The following is a 21,207-nucleotide window of genomic DNA, read 5'->3' as shown; positions in this document are numbered from 1 at the left end:
ATATCTTCTCATTTGATCTCCCTGTTGACCCATTTAAAAGTTGTTTTAGTTTTTAATATTTTCTGCTTTCTTTAAAAAAAATAATTTTATTGGGGGCTTGTACAGTTCTTATCACAATCCATACATACATCCATTGTATCAAGAACATATGTTTATTCGTTGCCATCATCATTTTCAAAACATTTGCCTTCTACTTGAGCCCTTAATATCTGCTGCTCATTTCCCCCCTCCCTCCCCACTCACCCCTACCTCATGAACCCTTCATCATTCATAGATTATTATTATTTTGTGATATGTTACATTGTTCGACGTCTCCCCCCGCCTTCTTCTCTGCTGTCCATCACCCAGGGAGGAGGCTATACGTAAAATCTTGTAATCAGTTCCCCCTTTCTACCCCACATTCCCTACACCCTCTAGGCATCGCCACTCTCACAACTGGTCCTGAAGGGGTCATCTGTCCTGGATTCCCTGTGTTTCCAGTTGCTATCTGTACCTGTGTACATCTTCTGGTCTAGCCAGATTTGTAAGGTAGAATTGGGATTATGATAGCTGGGGTGGGGGGCGGTGAGGAAGCATTTAAGAAGTAGAGGAAAGTTACATGTTTCATCGTTTCTACCCTGCACCTTGACTGGCTCATCTGCTCCCCACAACCCTTCAGTAAAGTGGTGTCTGGTTAACTACCAATGGGCTTTGAGTCTCCACTCTGCACTCACCCACATTTACAATGATATGCTTTTTAGTTCCTTGATGCTTGATACCTGATCCCTTCAACAGCTCATGGTCACACAGGCTGATGTGTTTCTTCCATGTGGGCTTTGTTGCTTCTGAACTACATGGCCACTTGTTTATCTTCGAGCCTTTAAGACCCCAGATCTTTTGATAGCCGGGCACCATCAGCTTTCTTCACTACATTTGCTTATGCACACGTTTGTCTTCATTGATCGTATCAGGGAGATGGGCACCCATTGATATGATTTTTAGTTCTTTGATGTTTGATAACTGGTTACTTCTACTCCTTGTAGTAGTCCGACAGCCTGGTGTGCTTCTTCCATGTGGGCTTTCTTTTGAATCGAAATGTTTCATTGTTCTGTCTAGTCATTGTTAGTGGTTTTCTTTTGGGTGTTTTTGTTTGTTTGTTTCCTGTTTGTATTTTATATGATTTTCTGCATAAGAAATCCAGAATCATTAGTAAAAACAGCAGCTTTATTAATAATTACCAAAGGACATGGCAGTGGAGGATGAGAGGAAATGGGGAGCCAAAAACAATGAGTAGAAGAGGAACATGTTCTAAAATTGATGGTGGTGATGATGGCACAAATGTTCACAACATGATTGAAAAATTAAATTGGATGATAGTGAAGCATGTGCCAATAAGCCTACATGAAGAAAAAAAACCCAGCTACTGTGTACTTGGCATAATTTCTTCATCCTTTGTTTTAGACTGTCCTGAAAAGTGTTTTTACTTATTCATGTGATTCCTCTTGGTTCCCAGTTGTTTGCTGACACAAAGGGTGGAGAAAGCCTGTCGCTCTTTGAAGAAGGTTCTCGCTGTGCCCACAAACAAGAGACACACACCATGGAGGCCGTGAAGCTGGTAGAGTTTGACCTGAAGCAGTCACTCACAAAACTTATGACACATCTTTTTGGAGATGGTAACTATCTAAATGTCTTTGTATTTGGGGGCTTTAAAGGTCTACAGTTGCCATTTACTGAAATCATTGAGGCTGCTGGTGTATAAATTTGGGATTTTAAATTTTAGTTAATTGGCTCATAGTTCTTAGTGATATAGGACTTATGAACTTCTTGCTTTATTTCCTTTGGAGAATAAGAGAATGAGAAAATGAAGTTAGCTAGAGAAAGAAAAAAATGATGTAATTCCATAAGAATGATAATAGATTAGCATTATTATCCTCAATGGGAGAAATTGTAAGGACTGAATAGTGTTATTGGATTATACACCAGACAGTTGATTGATTGAAATTCTTTTTCATGGGAATGGATCTAGTGATAGATGTTACATATTGGCATTGTTTCTGTAAAGATTACAACCTTGGAAACCTTATGGGACAGCCCTACTTTGCCCTGAAGAGTCACTTGGTAATGTATTCCAAATGGCCAACAAGTACAAGTAAAGCTATTCAATGTTGTGCCTCATTAAAACCCATTCCAGAGGGTTTTAATTGCTTTACACAATTGATGTATGTATGGATTGTGATAAGAGTTGTATGAGCCCCTAATAAAACGATAAAAAAAGAACTGAAAATCATAAAAAAGAAATCAAGCACCCTCTTGTATTGGGCAAATATGCTACATAAGATGTCTTAAAAAAAAACAAAACAGCAACCCATTCCAGACTAACTGCCATCGTGTCTATTCTCTCTCACAGCAGTGCTGTAGGACAGAGTAGAGCTGCCCCATAGGGTTTCCGCATCAGATCATCTGTCTGGGCACAGACAGGTATATCTTTCTTCTGTGAAGCAGCTGCTGTGTGAATCACCATTTTTGAAATTAGTCGCCTATTGCCTAACACATTGTGCTACCAGATCTCTTTAGTTACTAGAAAGGTGCAAATCAAAACCAGATATGAGAATGTTACCTCATGCCGACTAGAATGGCTGTGAGCAAAAAGACAAAAAAGAAAGTAACCGTTTTCTGTGAGGTTGTGAAGAAATTGGAGTCTTTACCTTTTTTTTTTTTGCTGATATGACTGCAAAGTGGTATAGCTGTGAAAGAAGCAGTTTGGCAATTCTTCAACCAGTGAAACCTAGAACTAGAGATGGCCCAGCAATCCCAATTCCAGTTTATACACAAAACATTTGAAAGTAGGAATGCAAACAGCAACCTGCACACCAGTGTTCAGTGTAACCTGTACAGCAGGACACTGGTGTACAGAGACAAAGTGTCTATCAACAGGTGGATGGATGAATAAAGTGTGGTCGCTCGTACAATAGAGTATTGCTTAGCCCTCAAATGAAATGTACTCCTGATACTACAGCATGGATGAACCTTGATGGCATTATGCGGAATTAAATGAGTAAGTCACCATGAGGTGAACATAGTTTGGTTGTACTTGCATGAAATTAGGACCTGTATAATGGCCAACGTTTATGAGTGCTTACCAGGCGAGGAGGGAAGGGGAAAGAGGAAAGGGAAAGCTACTGCTCAGGAAACACTGTGTTTCTGTTAATGGTTGTGAAATGCTTTGGAAAAGGTTGGTAGTTTTGGTTGCATCGAATGAGGAATATAATCAGTGTCACCGAACTGATGTGCACAGCTCAACCTGATTGGGTTAGCAATTATATTGGTATTTATTCGGTGCTGTCTGTACACTAGAAGGAAACCCTACCCAACCCTGTGCCGTCCTCACAATTTGTTATGTTTGAGTCCATTGTTGCAGCCACTGTGTCAGTCCATCTCCTTGAAGACCTTCCACAGTCACCCCCCACCCCCCTTTATTTTACCAAGGACTAGTCTCTGATAATGTGTCCAAAGTAAATCTTTTCATCCTGTGAGAACATTCTGGGTGTACATCCAAGACCTTTTTGTTTGTTCTTTTGACAGTCCAAAGCGCTGTCAGTCTTCTCCACCAGTGTCACAATTCAGGGGCATCAATGTTTTTAGTCCTCTTTAGTCACTGTCCAACCCTCACATATGTTGTTTACAGGGATTTAAGATATCATGGCTTGAGTCAAAGTGACATCCTTGCTTTTCAATACTTTAAAGAGGTCACATGCAGCAAATTTGCCCTGTGGAGTATGCCATTTGACTTTTGACAGCTGCTTCAATGAGCATTGATTGTAGGTCCAAGCATTATGAAATTCTACAAAATTTCCACCTTTTCTTATGATATTGTTTATTGGTCTAATTGTGAGGAGTTTTGTTTTCCTTATATTGAATTGCAAACCTTACTTTAGATTTCAGTATTTGGCTTATATATACATACATACATGTATACATGTATACATAAATAAGAGATAATGAAATATTGGAATTTCACTGAACTTTTTGAATTATATGTATATATTTTGAACAGTTGAGAGAAATTCCTTTATTCCATTATCATTTAGTTCCAGTTTTCTATGAGGTTTTGAAGCAACATTGTATTTACGATAATTAAAAAAAGAAGGAAATCCACATGACCAAGAAAGGGAAGGTAGAAAGATCGGAATGAAAAATAGCATAGATACTAGTCACTGAGCGAAGCATAACGATAATATCATTAAGGAATGAAGAATAGAAGAAGAGAAAGGAGAAAAGATAACCCCAAACTCTGTTGACTACTAAAAGTTAGTATTATGAAATCATGAAGATTAAATTTAAATTATTTTAAGTCCAGAAAAACCAGACCTGGCACTTCTAGGTCTGCAACTCCTACTATTAATGTCATTGAGATGGTACTGCCTACTTCACATGAAAATAAAGTAGCATACCATATGTGAAAGGCATCTTCTAAATAGACAATGTGCATAAATGTGTCCGTCTGACATAAATGGAAGAATAAGGAAGGCAAGGGGCATCAAAAACAGTAAAAATGGGGCAAGTGTGAAGAAATAGGACGCAATCAAAGCACAATATCCAAGGTTGATTTGCCCTCATTGTGTGCAGTGAAATGAAGCATCTGTACCAGACATTGGCACTGCATCCCTGTGTGTGATGACAGTGGCCCCAACACCAGCAAATATTTTGAAAGTAAACCATGTGCTCTGCCCAGCTGAGACCTGACTTTCCCAGGGAATTGAGGATATACATTTTCTGCCTAGCATCCTGGACTTTTCCTTTGTGTTACTTTTAGTATTTGCATTGCTAGCTTTCCAGTCCGTTCAGTGGCGGTGAAGAGTGCCGTGTGGCAGTCTGTGCCCGCAATGGCCGGCTTGCTGTGGTAGCCGTGCTGCTGGCTGAGAGTGGAAAACCTTCCATTGTGAAACGTCGGTGAAGTTGTAGGTTCTCTTATTTTGGGAAAGCAGTAACTTCATTTTTTGAAAAGTGTTGTAGGCCTGGATTTGGGGGTTTCAGATTTTATTACAAATCTTCAATTTTACTCTTTGTTTGTGAGGCATCTTCTGCAAAATGGTGGAATGGAATTAAATTCAGAAATTGATCTCCTTGGAAAATACATGCTGTTCATATGCACTAAAATACTGTGGGGGGTTGGGGTGGATAAAACTGTCATTTTTGTCTTTCTTTCTGACCAAGAGATACTTTTTAACTCCATGCATACAGTAGCCAAACTGAAAATCTTAAAATGGCCCCACTTACATGATTGGTAAAGTGGAAGGGCAATGGAAAAAGATGGATTGACACCGTGGCTGCAACAATGGGTCCAAACATAAGAACAACTGTGGGGCTGGCACAGGTCCAGGTAATGGTTTGTTCTGTTGTCTATATAGATATAGGGTTGCTTTGTTTGGAACTGACTTGCTGGCACTTGACAACAACAACAATATATCTCTCCTATAGCCATAAGTCTTTGCTTCTGATAGGGTTCTCCTGTGTTTTTTGTTAAGGAAGTCTTTGTTAGCATAGGGGTGTTTATCCTGCTTGTAATATCTGCTAGAATGCCTTACTGTGCGGATCTACCGGTAAGTGGGGTGGGAAGATGACCCCCACTCAGGCCCATTTTATAAGCGACAAGGGTGAGGTAGCCTGTGCGTTGTGTCTTTGTAGTATTCACACTGAGTATTAACACTCCCTCAAGGCTCTAGGCTGGGTCTTCTGGACTCTGAAGAGTTCTCTTCTCATTCCAAATATTCATTCCAGAGGCATTATTTAATTTTATTTCTTGTTTCTGAAAAAAAATGTCTTTGACAAACAATTGCTAGTTATAACAATAATAATCATTATGATGGCAATGGTGGAGATTGATCGTTAACAATGTCAAACCCTGTGGTGAACACTTTTCCAAGAATTCTCCCTTTTGACCTGTATTTAGGAGGGAGCAGAAGGAGCTCTGGTGGTGTAATGTGTTGGGCCGCTGACTCCAAGATATTGATGGTTCAAGCCCACAGATTGCTCCTTGGGAGAAAGAAGGGTTTCTGCACCTGTAACGATGTACAAATCTGAGAAATCCACAGGGGCAGTTCTACCCTGCCTTGCCTTATCAGGTAACTCTGAGTTGAATCAGCTGTAGGGCAGTGAGTTTGGTTTGGGAGGAGGGTAAAGAGACATAAAGTCACACATTGAAGATTAAAGATTAAGTCACACAGGTGGTAAGTATTTAAAGAACATTTTTGAGAGCAGACAGTCTGACTTCAGAGCCGATATTAGAAGTTAGCTTTTATTTAAAGGATAAGGGGCAGGGGGAACATCAGTATTTCTTAGAATCTGAGGTCAAACAGAGCCATATTGTTAGTCACTATCACATTGGCTGACTCATAGTGACCCCTGTCCAATAGATGGAAAAATTGCCTGGATCTGCTCCATCTTCATGACCATCAACATATTCTGGTCTATTGTGGTCACTGCATTTTGAGTGCCTTCCACTTCCTCTTCTAGCATTATATTGGAAAATGGTCTATTGATTACATTGATTAATAGGTTTAAAAAAAAAGAAGTACAGTATTTTTATACAAGTAACACGTGTGTGTAGAGACTTGGTGGTGCTGTGAAGTAAGCATTGAAGTGCTTAACTGCAAAGTTGGCAGTTCAAACCCTCAATAGGAGAAAGATGAGGTTGCCTGCTCCTTTACGGTTTCACAGTCTCAGAAACTGGAGGGCAGTTCTAGTCTGCCTTTAGGTTGCTGTGAGTTAAATTTGTAACCGATTTTACATGTTGATATAAAAAATTTAGTCTGCTCTGAGAGTTAGGCTATATGTCCATTTGGTTGGGCCAAGATGCACAGTAGTTGGACAATAAGGCCTCCCCCAGAATGTGACCTAATAATATACACAACCCCATGGTAAGATTGCGGTAAGCAAGTTGTGGGAAGATTGAGGTGGAGTGCAGTCCCTCACTCAAGACACAGCTTGATTATGTCTTCTTGGGGGTATGGCCTAAATCTAATATATAAAAAGGCATTGTAGAGAGCTCCCTTCTATTACTTTCTGCTGGTCTGGATCTTGCATCTGGCTTCCTGGGACTTGGACTAGCAGTACCGTCCGTATTGCCTGCTTGCCCTAGTAGTCGTCAGCAACCTGCCATATTGAATCAATTCCACTTGGCCTCCCCCATTCGGTTCCCTGCGTCTTCTTCCTGCTTCCTTGTTTGTTGGCACCAGTTCATGGACCTGAGCTGGCCTGAGCTTGCTTGCTTTTGCAACTGTGTAAGCCCCTCTTTCTTGATAGAAATTTCTTTCTTGTGCTTATATGTCACTGGCTTTGCTTCTCTAAAGAATGTAGCATAGAGTGGGGGTTAGGCAACACATTCTTGGTTATTACAAAACAGTATAATGTATACTGTATGAAAATACGTAGATTACCAGGCCTTTCTTCCTAATCTTATTTCAGAAATACTGTTGAAACCTGTTCACCCTGGGTAATCCTACTGTCACTTGAAATACTGGTGGCATAGCTTCTGGCATCACAGCAACATCACAGTGTGATAAAACTGATAGAAATAAGGTCACAGTATACTTATTTAGTTATTTTGTTAAGGACAAAAACAAGACTGTCCATAAAGAGCCTTTCTGTCCCATTCACTTCACTTTCTTCCTTCTTCCCTTTCTCTAACTCCCTAGAGCTGCCTGATGGTAATGTCCCACTTTGCTACATCACATTTAATTGTAGTTTGGATAATAAATTAAAATTTTCATAATTAATGAATTGAATTAGTTTCAACAGTCCTTGGAAATATTCAACAATTCTTTTTATATTGATTTGGTCTAAGCTTTTGACTTTTTTTCTTATTAGATGCTGTTCTGGAAACGCATAATTAAAAATGAGATCAAACTATTTCCTTGTGGCAATATTTTATTATATCTGCTTTGGTTTTATTTTTTTCTTTCTATCCCCAAAGTTTGTTCAGTATGTTAGCTAACATGTCAATCGTTCTAGCATCCTAAGGCTAATTGTTCCCTCTACTGTTAGAAACAAACAGCTCTTTGGATACTTATTATGCTCATGGAATGTGTTGTTATTTTAAACATTTCTAAATTGTTTTCTGTAGATGTTGTATCATTCTTGACTGATCATTTCATTAAGAGAAATTCAAGTGAAGATTTAGAAGTTCTAACATTTTAAGTTCTCCTTTTATCCCCTGAGCTTTCCAGTCCCTTGTTGGTTCACTTCATAGTCTTCCTGGTAAACTCTAGTATTTCCCTTTGATCAAGATTAGCCTCTTGACAAGTTTAAATTAATTTATCTGTACGTAAGTTGTAATATGATCCTAAACTACTGAGGAAGTTTGTCACCTTAAAATCATGCTCCTCCCCCTGTTCTTTATTTCAAAGGAAAAAAAGACTGAGGAGGTCACCATGAGTCACCTTCTGATGCCAAGGACCCTAGCTGTTGGGAGTGTATTATGTAGATGGCCTCCAGCCATCAGCTCCTTTGAAACAACCTCAACAGCAAGTGTGTGCTTTCTTGCCCAGGGAGATGCTCTTCTCAGGTTAGTCTATATCCAAAGACTGGTTATGACAGAGATATAATAGCCCACTAATTAGGCCCACCATGGGGTGATTCTGATGGTTGGATAAGCTCAGCGTCCTCGAGGTCAGCCAAGACGGTCAGGTTTACATCGTCCAGTTTCTACTCTCTTTATATTGATGTTGATTTGCTTACCAAATTGAATTTCAATATCTGCTTCTATAGTCCCTAACAAATTTGCTCTAGTTAGTTGCATTCAAGTTATCGCCAACACATGGCCTCCAAATGAATGATAAAGGAGAATGTTTATACCTGATTATATACGATCTTCATCATCTTTGATGTGTTTTCTGTGTGTAGCTATTGTGCCAATCCATTTCATTGAGGGTTTTTTGTTTTTGAAACCATTTTGGGTGCTCTTACAGCTCTTATCACAATCCATACCCTTCGTAAGAGGGTGTCCAGTTGCCTACAGATGGGATTTGGGTCCCCACTTGGCACTCTTCCTCATTCACAATGATATGATATTTTGTTCTTTGATGCCTGATACCTGATCCCATTGACACCTCATGATCACACAGGCTGTGCTTCTTCCATGTGTGCTTTGTTGCTTCTCAGCTAGATGGCCGCTTATTTATCTTTAAGCCTTTAAGGCCTCAGACGCTATATCTTTTGATAGCCGGGCTCCATCAGCTTTCTTCATCACATTTGGTTATGCACCCACTTTGTCTTCAGCGTTCATGTCAGGAAGCTGAACGTCACAGAATGCAAGCTTATTAGCACAAAGGTACGGATGTGCTTTATACAATTGATGGATGTATATGTATGGATTGTGGTAAGAGTTGTATGAGCCCCTAATAAAATGTAACAAAAAACAAAAGAAACAAAGAAACAAAAAAGAAAAGAAAAGAAAAGAAAGGCCTATAAATAGTTCCAAGGCTGTTTATTGACCTGGAGTGTTTTCCAATTGAGTGATGGGGTGCCTCTCTCTGGACCCAAAGTCTATTTTTGGTATTCCCTGTGGACTTTATGCCCTAAATGTTTTGTCCCAGTGTGCTAGGATCAGATTGGCTACAATTCCCTCACTGTCCCTCCAGTCTTATCCCCAACAGTGGTATAGGTCAATCAGGGACATCACATCACGTCTGTGGCTCATGGTGGGGCTGGCCCTCTGGTCCTCTCTGTGCATTGTCTACACTGAGCAGGAATTTTGTCCTCAGGGCTTGGTGGGCCAGGATGTGGCCCCCTCTCTCTCCTTCCCTCTTCATTTGCTCGTGTGTGCTCTGATCAGACGTGCCCCTCTCCTTGATCTGTAGCTTTAGTGCTGGCCTCTGAAGTACATTTTTTTCTGGGGGTGGGGGGGTTCCCATTGAGGGTTTCCCTTGTTTTCATTCACCCTCTCACCTTTATCAAAAATAATGTCATTTTCTCATTAGTCTTTCCTGATGGTGTATCCAAGTCCCACCCAAGTACAAAATTCTAGGGCTATCATTTTGTTATGAACAATGTCTTTATCAACAGTGTGCTCACTTGGAGTAGTCATGAGTATCCTATTTTTTCATATCTGTCTTGTGCCCTATTTAGTAAAAAATGAAGTTTAAGAGATCAAGAATTAAAAAAAACAGTATTTTAATGATAAGCTCTACTTTTTAAAAAGCATTCAATTTTTAAATATTTTAAACAGGTTGCTTTACTTAGCAAAAATTCAATCAATGCTCTTTTGTTTTCTGTTGTCTGATTTAGAGAGAGTGGTTTTTTCACAAGAATTTGTGAAAATATGATGCAGAACTGAAGTGTAACAGTTTTGTTTTGTTTTTTAGTCATTAGGAGCAGCTCTTAACATATCCTAACATTCCATAATCCAATCGCATCAAGCAGTGTTGTACAACTGCCAGGACAATCAATTTAAAAACATTTTCTTTCTTCTTGAACTCCGTAGTTTCTGCTTTCCTGTATCCCCCACCATCCCCTTCAGGAACCCTTATTATTATTTTCCCCTATCTTACACATCCAATATATTCATTCACATACAGTTCGGTTGCTTGTTCCCACTGAGTGGAGTTATACAGTCATAAGTGCTGTTAGCTCCCTCTTCTGGCCCCCACATTGTCCCTTACTCTAAGGGAACCATTACTCCTGTTACTTTTTCTGTGGGGTTATCTATCTTGGCTCTCATGTAATGAATGATCTTTTTTTTTTTTTAACATTTTATTAGAGGCTCATTCAACTCTTATCACAGTCCATTACATATACATACATCAATTGTATAAAGCACATCTGTACATTCTTTGCCCTAATCATTTTTTCTCCTCTTTTCTTTTTTTACATTTTATTAGGGACTCATACAACTCTTATCACAATCCATACATATACATACATCAATTGTATAAAGCACATCCATACTTTCCCTGCCCCAATCATTCTCAAAGCATTTGCTCTCCACTTAAGCCCTTTGCATCAGGTCCTCTTTTTTCCCCCTCCCTCCCCGCTCCCCCTCCCTCATGTGCCCTTGGTAATTTATACATCGTTGTTTTGTCATATCTTGCCCTATCTGGAGTCTCCCTTCCCCCCCTTCTCTGCCGTCCCTCTCCCAGGGAGGAGGTCACATGTGGATCCTTGTAATCAGTTCCCCCTTTCCAACCCACTCACCCTCCACTCTCCCAGCATCGCCCCTCACACCCCTGGTCCTGAAGGTATCGTCCACCCTGGATTCCCTGTGCCTCCAGCTCCCATATGCACCAAGTGTACAACCTCTGCCCTATCCAGCCCTGCAAGGTAGAATTCGGATCATGGTAGCTGGGGGGAAGAAGCATCCAGGATCTGGGGAAAAGCTGTGGTAATGAACGATCTTAAATATACAAATGAACCTATGTAAATCTAGCATGACTAATGAGGTTGAGCAAATACAAATGATATTAGTAAAAGGAGGAAATATTAAAGAACTAGAAGATCATTACATGATTCATCAGTGCTATAGCACACTCTGGACTTGTCATCCCTTCGGTGTGGCCCTTCTAAGAGGGACTGTCCAGTTATAGGTGGGTTTTGGGTTTCTACTACATTCACACTGATTTGGTTGCTTGTTTTTAAACTTCTGATAACTTTTCCCATTGATACATCATGGCTAGTGTGCTTCTTCCATGTGGGCTTTGTTGCTTCCCTGCTAGATGACTACTTGCTTAACTACAAGCCTTTAAGACCCAGATGGCTATATCTTTTAATAGCCAGGTACCATCAGCTTTCTTAACCACATTTGCTTATGCACCAATTTTGTCTTCAGTGATTGTGTCAGGAAGGTGATTATCATACAATGCTACATTATTAGAACAAACCATTTAAATAGAGCCTCAAAGTCCATCTGTTTCCTTGTTCCATTTGCATATATACATACATAGACAAATGCACATATATTTATATATTTACATATATATTCTTTTCTTCTTTCCTCTTTTTCTATTTTCCTGCTGTCCTCATATCATGTTTACCCATCATTCTTAGTTATTTCTGTTAGATACAACTTCATTGATCTAACGTGACCAGAAAAATTATACCCTCCTTACCATCCATTTAAAAACCCTTATTGTTCCCCTGTGCCCATCATTATTGCCTCACCACTCACCTCCTCCCTGCCTCCTTCCCTCCCATGTGCCTCCAAGAACCCTGGTCCACTTGGTATCTCCATAAGTTTGCCTATCCTGCCTATATTGTATAGATAAGCACCCCCCAAAAAAGCATGCATATATTCACAAGTCTAAAAGGGATCCAGACATAGAGTACATGAATATATTTCTGTTACTCTGAAAGCATGACATGTTATAAACCATTAGTCCAGTCTCCACTACCTAACAATACATACACCCTTTTAGTCTTCAGCATTCGTGACCCAAATGTGAGCATGCTAAAAGTCCCCATTGCTATTCCTGCCGTCAGGAATGGAGCGGTCTTATACCCCCACCCCCAGTTATGCCTTTAGACTTTCAGTATGACCCCTTCTGAGTAATCCTCCAGCAGTTCAGATGGGGCGCTAAGTGCTGCTACCCAAGTCAGAAGACTGATTGAGATTCTGCGGGCGCTTTGTGGGTTCCTTCCCATCACTGGTCTGTTGTGCTCCCCTCTTGATTTGCCTTCATTTGGGTGGGTCAGACTGGCACCTCTCCAGTCAAACAGTTTTTGAAGAGTCAGCTCTTGTTCCTGCACATTGCACATTGTTATAGTCCACGCTAGGCTTCTCTCTCTGGACACGATCAATGTGTCCCACATTTCTGAGGCTATGAACTGGTGAGACAATGAAGTGTCTAACATCTTACCTAATAGAGATGCTCAATGGAAAGAGGGCATCACCTTAGGAAAAGCTTGTAGAGAGACCTAAGGTCAGCTTTTCCTCAGGTGTCTGGTGAATGGAAAAAAATATGTATTCCAGTTGATCTTTCCAGCCTAAGGAATTTAGGCAAGGAAACCTCTTGGAAGAAAACTTAAGGTGGCAATGGTTTAGTTGAATCAGATTACTTCTGAGGAACCTAAAACAAACAAAGAATAATAGCAACAACAACAACAAAACCTCTGATTCTATGGCAACTGGGTAGGGAAGAGTGGACAAGTTCCCTGATCTAGAAAAAGATGTTGAAGGGTTTGGGATAGTGTCATAGAAGGGGTGTTAATAGTATCATAGTTTCGGAAGCTCATGGGGTGGTTCTACCCTGCCCCAGAGAGTCGCTATGAGTCAGCATTGACTCGATGGCAGGGAGTTTATGAAAAATGAGATGGTTGGGCTTTTGGGTACAATGGAAAAATTTTTAGGGATAATATATCCCAGCCATGGTATTTTCAATCACCTCATTTGCATGTGCAAGTTGGGCTTTGAATAAAAAAGACTGAAGAAAAATTTATACATTTGAATTAAGGCGCATGGAAAGAATACTGAAAATTCTGTGGGCTGCCAGAAGAACAAACAAATCTGTCATGGAAGAAGTCCAGCCAGAATGCTCCTCAGACGACTTAGTTTCAGATGCTTTGGACATACTATCAGGAGAGGACATTCCCTTGAAAAGGACATCATACTTGGTAAAATAGAGGAACAGTGAAACACCTCTCATAATTGAGTTTATGATTCTCTTGTCTGAAAACTGTAAGGGCTTTCAGAGATAAGAAGCAGAGCAAGACCTTTAATTAATAAATTTATTGAAGAGGGTGAGGTTTGTAGGGAACAGGAAATCAAAAGAGATGAGTTAAAGGGGGTTTAGGATAGCCAGATAAAGAAAGGTTAGAGCTGGCCCTTTATCTAAAACCAGATCATGAACTAGCTTTAAAAGTATAGAGACCACAGGAGCCGCTATTACCTAAAGGAAGAGAAAATTAGGTTTAATACATACCCACTAACAAACTACATCAGAGTCTGGTGAGGCAAGAGTTAAAAGGCTGTGGTGCTATAGCCCCTGCTTCTGCTGGGGAACCAGCAGAAAAAGGAATAGTGGAAAGAGAGAGAGAGCTGCTGGTATTTCAGGTAGGGAGCAGGGGTGAGAAACAAGAGATATGGCCAACAAAGGAAAATTCCAGAGTATTTCTATTTAGGGGGCATGTATAAATTTGGTAGACATGATGAATCCTGCACATCTTTCTGGTTGGTGCATATAACTCCAATGGGCTGGGCATCAGCTTTGGTGAACTGACATCACATAATTGGAGGGGGGGTAGGATGGGCTGAGCAAGCATTATAAACAGAAGAAATGTGTGCTGCTATTCTTAGTAAAGCTTCCACTGGATCCTAGGAATACAAAGCTATTCATATACCTCAACTATGGCCAGAAGGGGTTCATCAGAGATGGAATTTGGGTTTCTACTGTCTGTCATCCACTCCCTTCTGAAAATCCAGCGTTCACAGTTTTTTAAGCAGTGAAACGATTCCCTCCTTTGATACTATTCCAATCCTTTGGATTTAGATTTTATTATTTATCATCCTAGAATCACACAGGCTGGTGTGCTTCTCCCATGGGAGCTTAGTTGGCACCTGACTTTGCTATAGCACCCACATCTTCTGTGATTTCTTCATGAGAGTGAGCATTGAGCAGGGCTATGTGCTGAGAGCTAACTGTTTTTAGATTATGGCTAAGATGAAGTGTGATCCCCCAATCCATCCACATATCTGTGGCTTATACGTGTCTCTGGTTCACTTTAGAGGTCTCACTTTCATTAGATGACAGAGAGCATTATCATTCACCCCCCTAGAGCATAAGGTAATTCTATAGATTATCTATTGATTATCCATTAATTTATCCAGTGGTGTAGAATTTAACTTTTGGTTGATAAAAGGAAGTTAAACAACTATATATCAACTCTGAACCACATTCCATGAGTTGTTGATTTGTACAGATTAAATTCTTAAGTGATTGAGCTCTATTCACATGGACAGTGAGGATTAATGGTAGGGCAAAATTTCCAATAACATTCATTCTCAAGGGCAGAACTATGCCTATCAGATTAATACACGTCATAGTAAAACAAGGAGGGCATTAAAATAGTAAATATATGGTGATCCTGGGCCTCCTTTTAAAAAAAATTGTTTTATTGGGGCTCATACAACTCTTATCACAATCCATACATACATCAATTGAGTAAAGCACCCTTATACATTCGTTGCCCTTATCATTCTCAAAATCCGCCTTTCACTTGGGTTCCTGGAATCAGCTCATTTTCCTTACCCCCCCTCCCTTCCCACTCCCTCCTAACTCACAAACCCTTAATAACTTATAAATTATTACTCTATCCTATCTTACACTGCCTGGTGTCTCCCCTCACCCACTTTCCTGTTGCCCATCCCCCAGAGAGGAGGTTACATGTAGATCCCCGAGATCGGTTCCCCCTTTCTACACCTCCCCCCCCCCCCCGGGGTTGCCACTCTCATCTCTGGTCCTGAGGGGTTCATCCGTCCTAGATTCCCTGTTTTTCCAGATCCCTACTCTGCACCGCTGTGCATCCTCTGGTCTAACCAGATCCACAAGGTAGAATTGGGGTCATGATAGTTGGAGGGGAGGAAGCGTTCAAGAACTAGAGGAAGGTTTTGAGTTTCATTGTTGCTGCACTGAACCCTGAGTGACTCATCTCCTCCCGACTACTCCTCTGCAAGGGATGTCCAGCTGTCTGCAGATGGGCATTGGGTCCCCATCATGCACTCCCCTCGTTCACAATGATATGATTCCGACCCCCCCCCCCCCGCCTTTGTTGTTTGAAACCTGGTCCCCTCTGCCCTTCATCATCACACATGTTGGTATGCTGCTTCCATGTGGGCTTTTTTGCCTCTGGGCTAGATGGCCGCTTGTTTACTTTCAAACCTTTAAGTCCCCAGGCGCTGTATCTCTCAATAGCCGTGCACCATCAGCCTTCTTCACCACACATACTTATGCACACATTCGTCTTCAGCGTTCATGTGGGGAAGGTAATCACACAATGATGATTTTTGTACTTTGGTGTCTGCTACCTCATCCCTTCAACACCTCGTGTTCACTTAGACTTGTGAACTTCTCTGTGGGCTTTGTTGCTTCTGAGTTAGATGGCCACTTGTTTGCCTTCAAGCCTTAAAGACCCCACACGCTATATCTTTTTGATAGCTGGGCACCATCAGCTTTCTTCACCACATTTGCTCATACACACGTCTGTCTTCAGCAATCATATCATGGAATGACCGTTTGTCTGTGCAAGGTGCTATTGTATTGAGGGCCTGGGCCTCCTTTTATTGAGTACCCTGCAAGCCACAGATCTCAACCAACGTCCAACGAGTACCAATTTCACAGCCTTGGGGTGACAGTCATCTATTTCTTCTCATACTCGGGAGTTTCTGACCAAGTTCAAGGGCTACAGGTGAGTTTGACTTAAAGACAGTTCATTTAGTGGGGTTTCCCTATGAAGTCCTTCTTATGTGGCATATGAAAGATGAGTAACTGCTTAAAAGGAAAGAGTCTAAAGTCACATTAGTTAAAGCATATGACCTGGATCATAAAGAACTGGGTGGAAAGTAGATCAAGAGTCTCTAAATAGAGATATCGTACCAGGCTTATTCCTTCCTGGTTTTTATGTATTATTGTGACAGGTAGGTTTATCTATGCCCACCTGGCCAGTGAACACATGTGGGAATAATTGAAGGGTGGGGAGATAAATGACTCGGTGAGCCTCGACTTTCTTGTCTCTTGCTATTTGATGATCAGACCAGTGTGCGACTGCCTTAGCTGATTCTCTGCCTCAACTTGCAAGCTACCCTACCTGTAGGACACCTAACACATGGACTGTGTTGCTGTAGTTTGAGGTTCCTTCAAGACCTGCTTCACCACACTGCTGGAGTATACATCACTTGATCTGGGGACTGTGGGAGCCTGTCATCTGACTGGTTGTTGGTGACATAGTGATTACCAGATCTTTCCATGCTATGAGGTGTTTCATGATTTTGTGGGTTTTCTTTAGGGATGCATAGTATTCCATTGTGTGTGTGTACCATAGTTTCTTAATCTATTCTTCCACTGTTGGACACTTGGGCTGTTTCTAGCTTCTTGCTATTGTGAACAATGCTGCAGTAAACACATTTATTTGTGTTCTGTCTTTCAGTTCTTTGAGTAATGTGTCCAGTAGTGGTATTGTTTGATTGTATGGTATTTTCATTACCAGTTGTGTTAGGTAGTGCCATATTGCTTTCCTCAGTGGTTGGAGATGTTTGCAAGTCTGCCATCAGTGTATATGAGTTCTAGTTTCTCTACATCCTCTCTGACATTTATTGTTTTCTGTTTGTTTTTTAGTTGGGCTGTCCTTGTGGGTGTAAGGTAAGGTTTCTCATTGTCATTTTGGTGATAGTGAGCATTTTTTCATGTGTTTGTTTTCCATTTGAGTGTCATTTTTGGTGAATTGTCTGCTCGTGTCCTTCTAATTGGGTTATTTGTTAATCTCTTATTGTGGCTCTTTCTTGATGGTCCTAAAATTCCTCGTCTCTACTTCTGAGAGGGATCATTTTATACCTGGCAAGATGGAAACATTGACCAATCCCCACAGTAGAGTTTTATAGACCTTATTTGCATGGCCCCACCCAGTCCTTGGGCAGAAATTACCAAGACTATGCCTAAATGAGTCCTGTCAGGCAAATCCACTATACTACACTCCTGATTTGTTCTCATATGTTTTGTACTTCAGTTCTGGGGCTGGCCTATAAAAGTGGTTATTTTATCTTTGAACTTAGACCAGGGGTCCTCAAACTTTTCAAACAGTGGGTCAGTTCACTGTCCCTCAGACCCGTTGGAGGGCCGGACTATAGTTTAAAAAAAAACAAACTGTAAACAAATTCCTATGCACACTGCACGTATCTTATTTTGAAGTAAAAAAACCAAACGGGGCAAAAACACCCGGCGGGCCGGATAAATGTCCTCTGCGGGCCGTAGTTTGAGGACCCCTGACTTAGACTGTGCCTTTTTGGTTTTCTCTTGTAGGGTGGCTGTCATTGTTCTCTATTAGAGGGATCAGAGGAGACACTGTGCCAACTAGGTCTTTGAATACAAAGCAGAGTTACTATAGGTTTTCATTGTCTGCTCCAGTGGCAGGCAGCATCTGGTTTTGTTGTCAGATGGATGGGGTTTTGAGTTTACAAATTATAAACTTAGATAACTTATGTAAACCGAGTCATAATGTCTTCATCTGTAAAATGGGAACAGTTATATTTATTTTACAGTCTTTATGCCAGGATGACATCAGTATAAGGATTAAATGAGATGAGACATGTGAAATATGTAGCATAATGCCACAAAAACAAAACAAACTCACTGCTATTGTGTCAACTCTGATTTATAGTAATCCTGAAAAACAGAATAGAACTGCCCCTTCGGATGGCCAAGGCTATAAATCTTTAGAAGATCAGAAAGCCCCATCTTTCTCCTTAGGGGTAGCTTGTGGTTTCCAACTGCTGACCTTGGGGTTAACAGTCCAACTCTTAAGCAACTATGCCACCAGTACTCCTAGCACGGTGTCTGGCACATAGTAAATGGACCACAAATGTTACTTTAGGTATACAATTGAAGTGTATTTATTTTAAAATTATTCTTATAATAAGTTAAGAGATATTTTATATTACAGATTGATTTTCTATGACATTTAATTTAAAACAATCATTGAGCACTGTGTTAGACCAGGTTGACTAGAGAAACAAATCCAGGGACACTCATATAAGTATAGGAAAGAGCTTTATATGGAAGGGTAACTGTATATTGAGAAAATATCCCAGTCCAGATCAAGTCCGTAGTCTGATATTAGCCCATATGTCTGATACTAGTCCATAAATTACTCTTTAGACTCACGTGGCCACTTGCAATGAGCCAAATGCAGGAAGATCAAAGGCAGTGGGTGAAAAGTCTTGTGGATCAAGTGGCAGTGGAAGCACTGGTGTGGGTTTCCACATGGTTCTTCAGCTCTCTACAGCTGGAGTGTCTCAACAACAGGAAAGTGAAGAAGAGAGTGCGTGGCTGCCTCCAGGGAGAAAGAGCGGAAGTCCCCAGAATCCTCATGAGAAGGCCACGTCCACAAGGAGGCGTCATCAGGCTGTGACCTGACTGACAGACTAGACTCCACAGTTAGACTTATTTATCAAGTTGACATGAAATTATGTAACTACCACAACCACTAAGTTGTAGGCACGATGCTAGGTTCTTCAAACTAACTTACCCTTTACGGTTGTCATGAATACTCCATGTGGTAAGTACTATTCCTATTTTAAACCAAACTGAGGCAGTGAGAGGGTAAGTAAGTTGCTTGAGTTCGCACAGCTAAATGTGGTACAGATGGGTTTCAATCCTCGATCTATGATGGCTGTGTCCATATACTGTGGTCCCTACACTCATGTCTCAGAGACAACTTATGTGCTTTATAGTGCATAGAGTATAAAGCACCTGTATACAAGCCTTGTCTATAAGATCTGGGAAGACCGTCCTATGTGAATAAGAAGTATTGGAAACTAAATGTTGTGTTTTACCTCCAGAATGGGATGTTGCTCGGTATGCTCGCTTGCAGCTTGAATAATCACTTATTCGAACCCAGGTTTTAGGAGAGGCACATTAAGTTGTGCTGTATTACACCACTAACCCCATTACAGACTAGAGAAATGATGATACATAGTATCAAAAGCATTCCTGTGCATAGGGGTCCCAGGATGGCAGCCTGTACCAACACTTGATAGTCTAGTCTTTCTAACGAACAGAAGACGACTAGCTGTGAAATCTGTTATGCCATTGTCACTGGTGGGAAAAATCAGTACGCTTTTACCCCCTCCCCCCATTATTTTGTGTGTGCCTCAGGAGAGGGGGGTCATTGTGGCTGACACACATCTACAGTGGGCTACAGGGGTCCTACGCCAGAGGGTTTTATTTACCCTCTGTGAAAGGGAGATGTGGTGCTTAGCATTAGTTTTGTAGTAAGAATAATTTATCTCACTTAGCTGCCTGCTCTACTGGACTCAAGGGTATGTAGTGTGTAGACACGTAGAATAAAAATAGCGCACTAAAAAGTCACAGTGGCAGCATTGCTAGGCCTGTATGACTCTAGACAGGGAACAGATTGTAAATCGTGAATGACGGTTTGTTACTAATGTGGTGGGTGCCGGAAATGGAATCAACTTTCATATTCCCACGTGGATGCTTAGGCCCCTACATGTGAGGCCTCCTTTTCTTCATAGCTGTCAGCCGCAGGATGAGTCGGTCTAGAGTAGGGGTCAGAAAACTTTTGAGATGGGAGAGCCAATATTTTTCCTAACAATTTAAAAATTATTTGAAAGCCATAAATATATTTTTACAAATAAATAAAACCACCACTGTCTGTATAATATCCTTTAAATTGTTTCAATTTTACTTCAGAGCTCTTTCATGTACTTACTGAAAGAGCCCCATATGGCTTTCATGCCTCAGTTTGCCAACCCCTACTGTGGAAGATGCTCTTTCCATTTACAGGGATACATGAGAGATATCAAGAGTCATCAAGATGTGAGGAAGGTAGGAGGAAGCCTGGAATCTTGTTTGCGGGTGCATAATTCGCCTAGTAACTAATGGTCACCTTCGTAAGGATGCCAGTATGGGGATCTTTTAGCAGCAAAGCCTTGGCTTTTCATCCAGAGATTTGAGTTCTCGTTTTGACTCTTTCAATGATTAGTTATATGAACTTGGCCTCGTGAGAGGAGCGAATGGGAGTGCAACATGGTACAGGTCTGATAGAAGTTGTTAGTCACAGTCTTGGTTTCAGTAGCAAGATATTGCATACACGACAAGTATGTATGAGTAAAGGGCTACTCTTGTCAACTGTGAGGGAGCCCTCGGAAAGAAGGCTGTGCAGCTGTAAGACAAGGAATGTGGGCACACTCTCGGCTTCTACCTGGACAGGCCTGTTTATCACATGAAAAAAGCATGGTATAGAAACTATGTGTGGTACCTGGTCTTTTACATGAAAAATGGGGTTACATAAAAGTGCGTACTTGTGTGTTTCTATCTGGCAATGAGAAGGAAACCTGGCTGTGTATTTGTAAGGTCCAGAAGGATTAGGGTAGGATAGGGACAGGGATAAATGAGACTTCTCATTTTGTTTGCCTGTTCTGCAGTGAGGTGCACCCTGTTGTATTGTTTTGATTTTTGAAGTCTATGGATGTGTTGTTTATTTAAAGCAAAAGAAACATTTGGAAAAGAA

At 40.9% G+C, this 21,207-nt stretch overlaps 1 protein-coding gene across 3 annotated transcripts in view; it reads left to right on the top strand.

Annotated features, from left to right (window-relative positions):
• Positions 1 to 21,207, top strand: part of FARS2 (phenylalanyl-tRNA synthetase 2, mitochondrial) — a 605,344-nt gene that overhangs the window by 154,002 nt on the left and 430,135 nt on the right. For all 3 annotated transcript variants that reach the window (XM_075554131.1, XM_075554130.1, XM_075554129.1), the window contains one exon: positions 1,493 to 1,652. In XM_075554131.1, coding sequence (XP_075410246.1) covers positions 1,493 to 1,652 — 160 coding nt within the window. The remainder of the gene's footprint in view (positions 1 to 1,492; positions 1,653 to 21,207) is intronic.

Source organism: Tenrec ecaudatus, chromosome 7, assembly GCF_050624435.1.
Source record: "Tenrec ecaudatus isolate mTenEca1 chromosome 7, mTenEca1.hap1, whole genome shotgun sequence".
Taxonomy (NCBI): Eukaryota; Metazoa; Chordata; class Mammalia; order Afrosoricida; family Tenrecidae; genus Tenrec; species Tenrec ecaudatus.
Note: the sequence above shows the minus strand (reverse complement) of the source record. Positions and strands in the feature narration are given on the sequence as shown.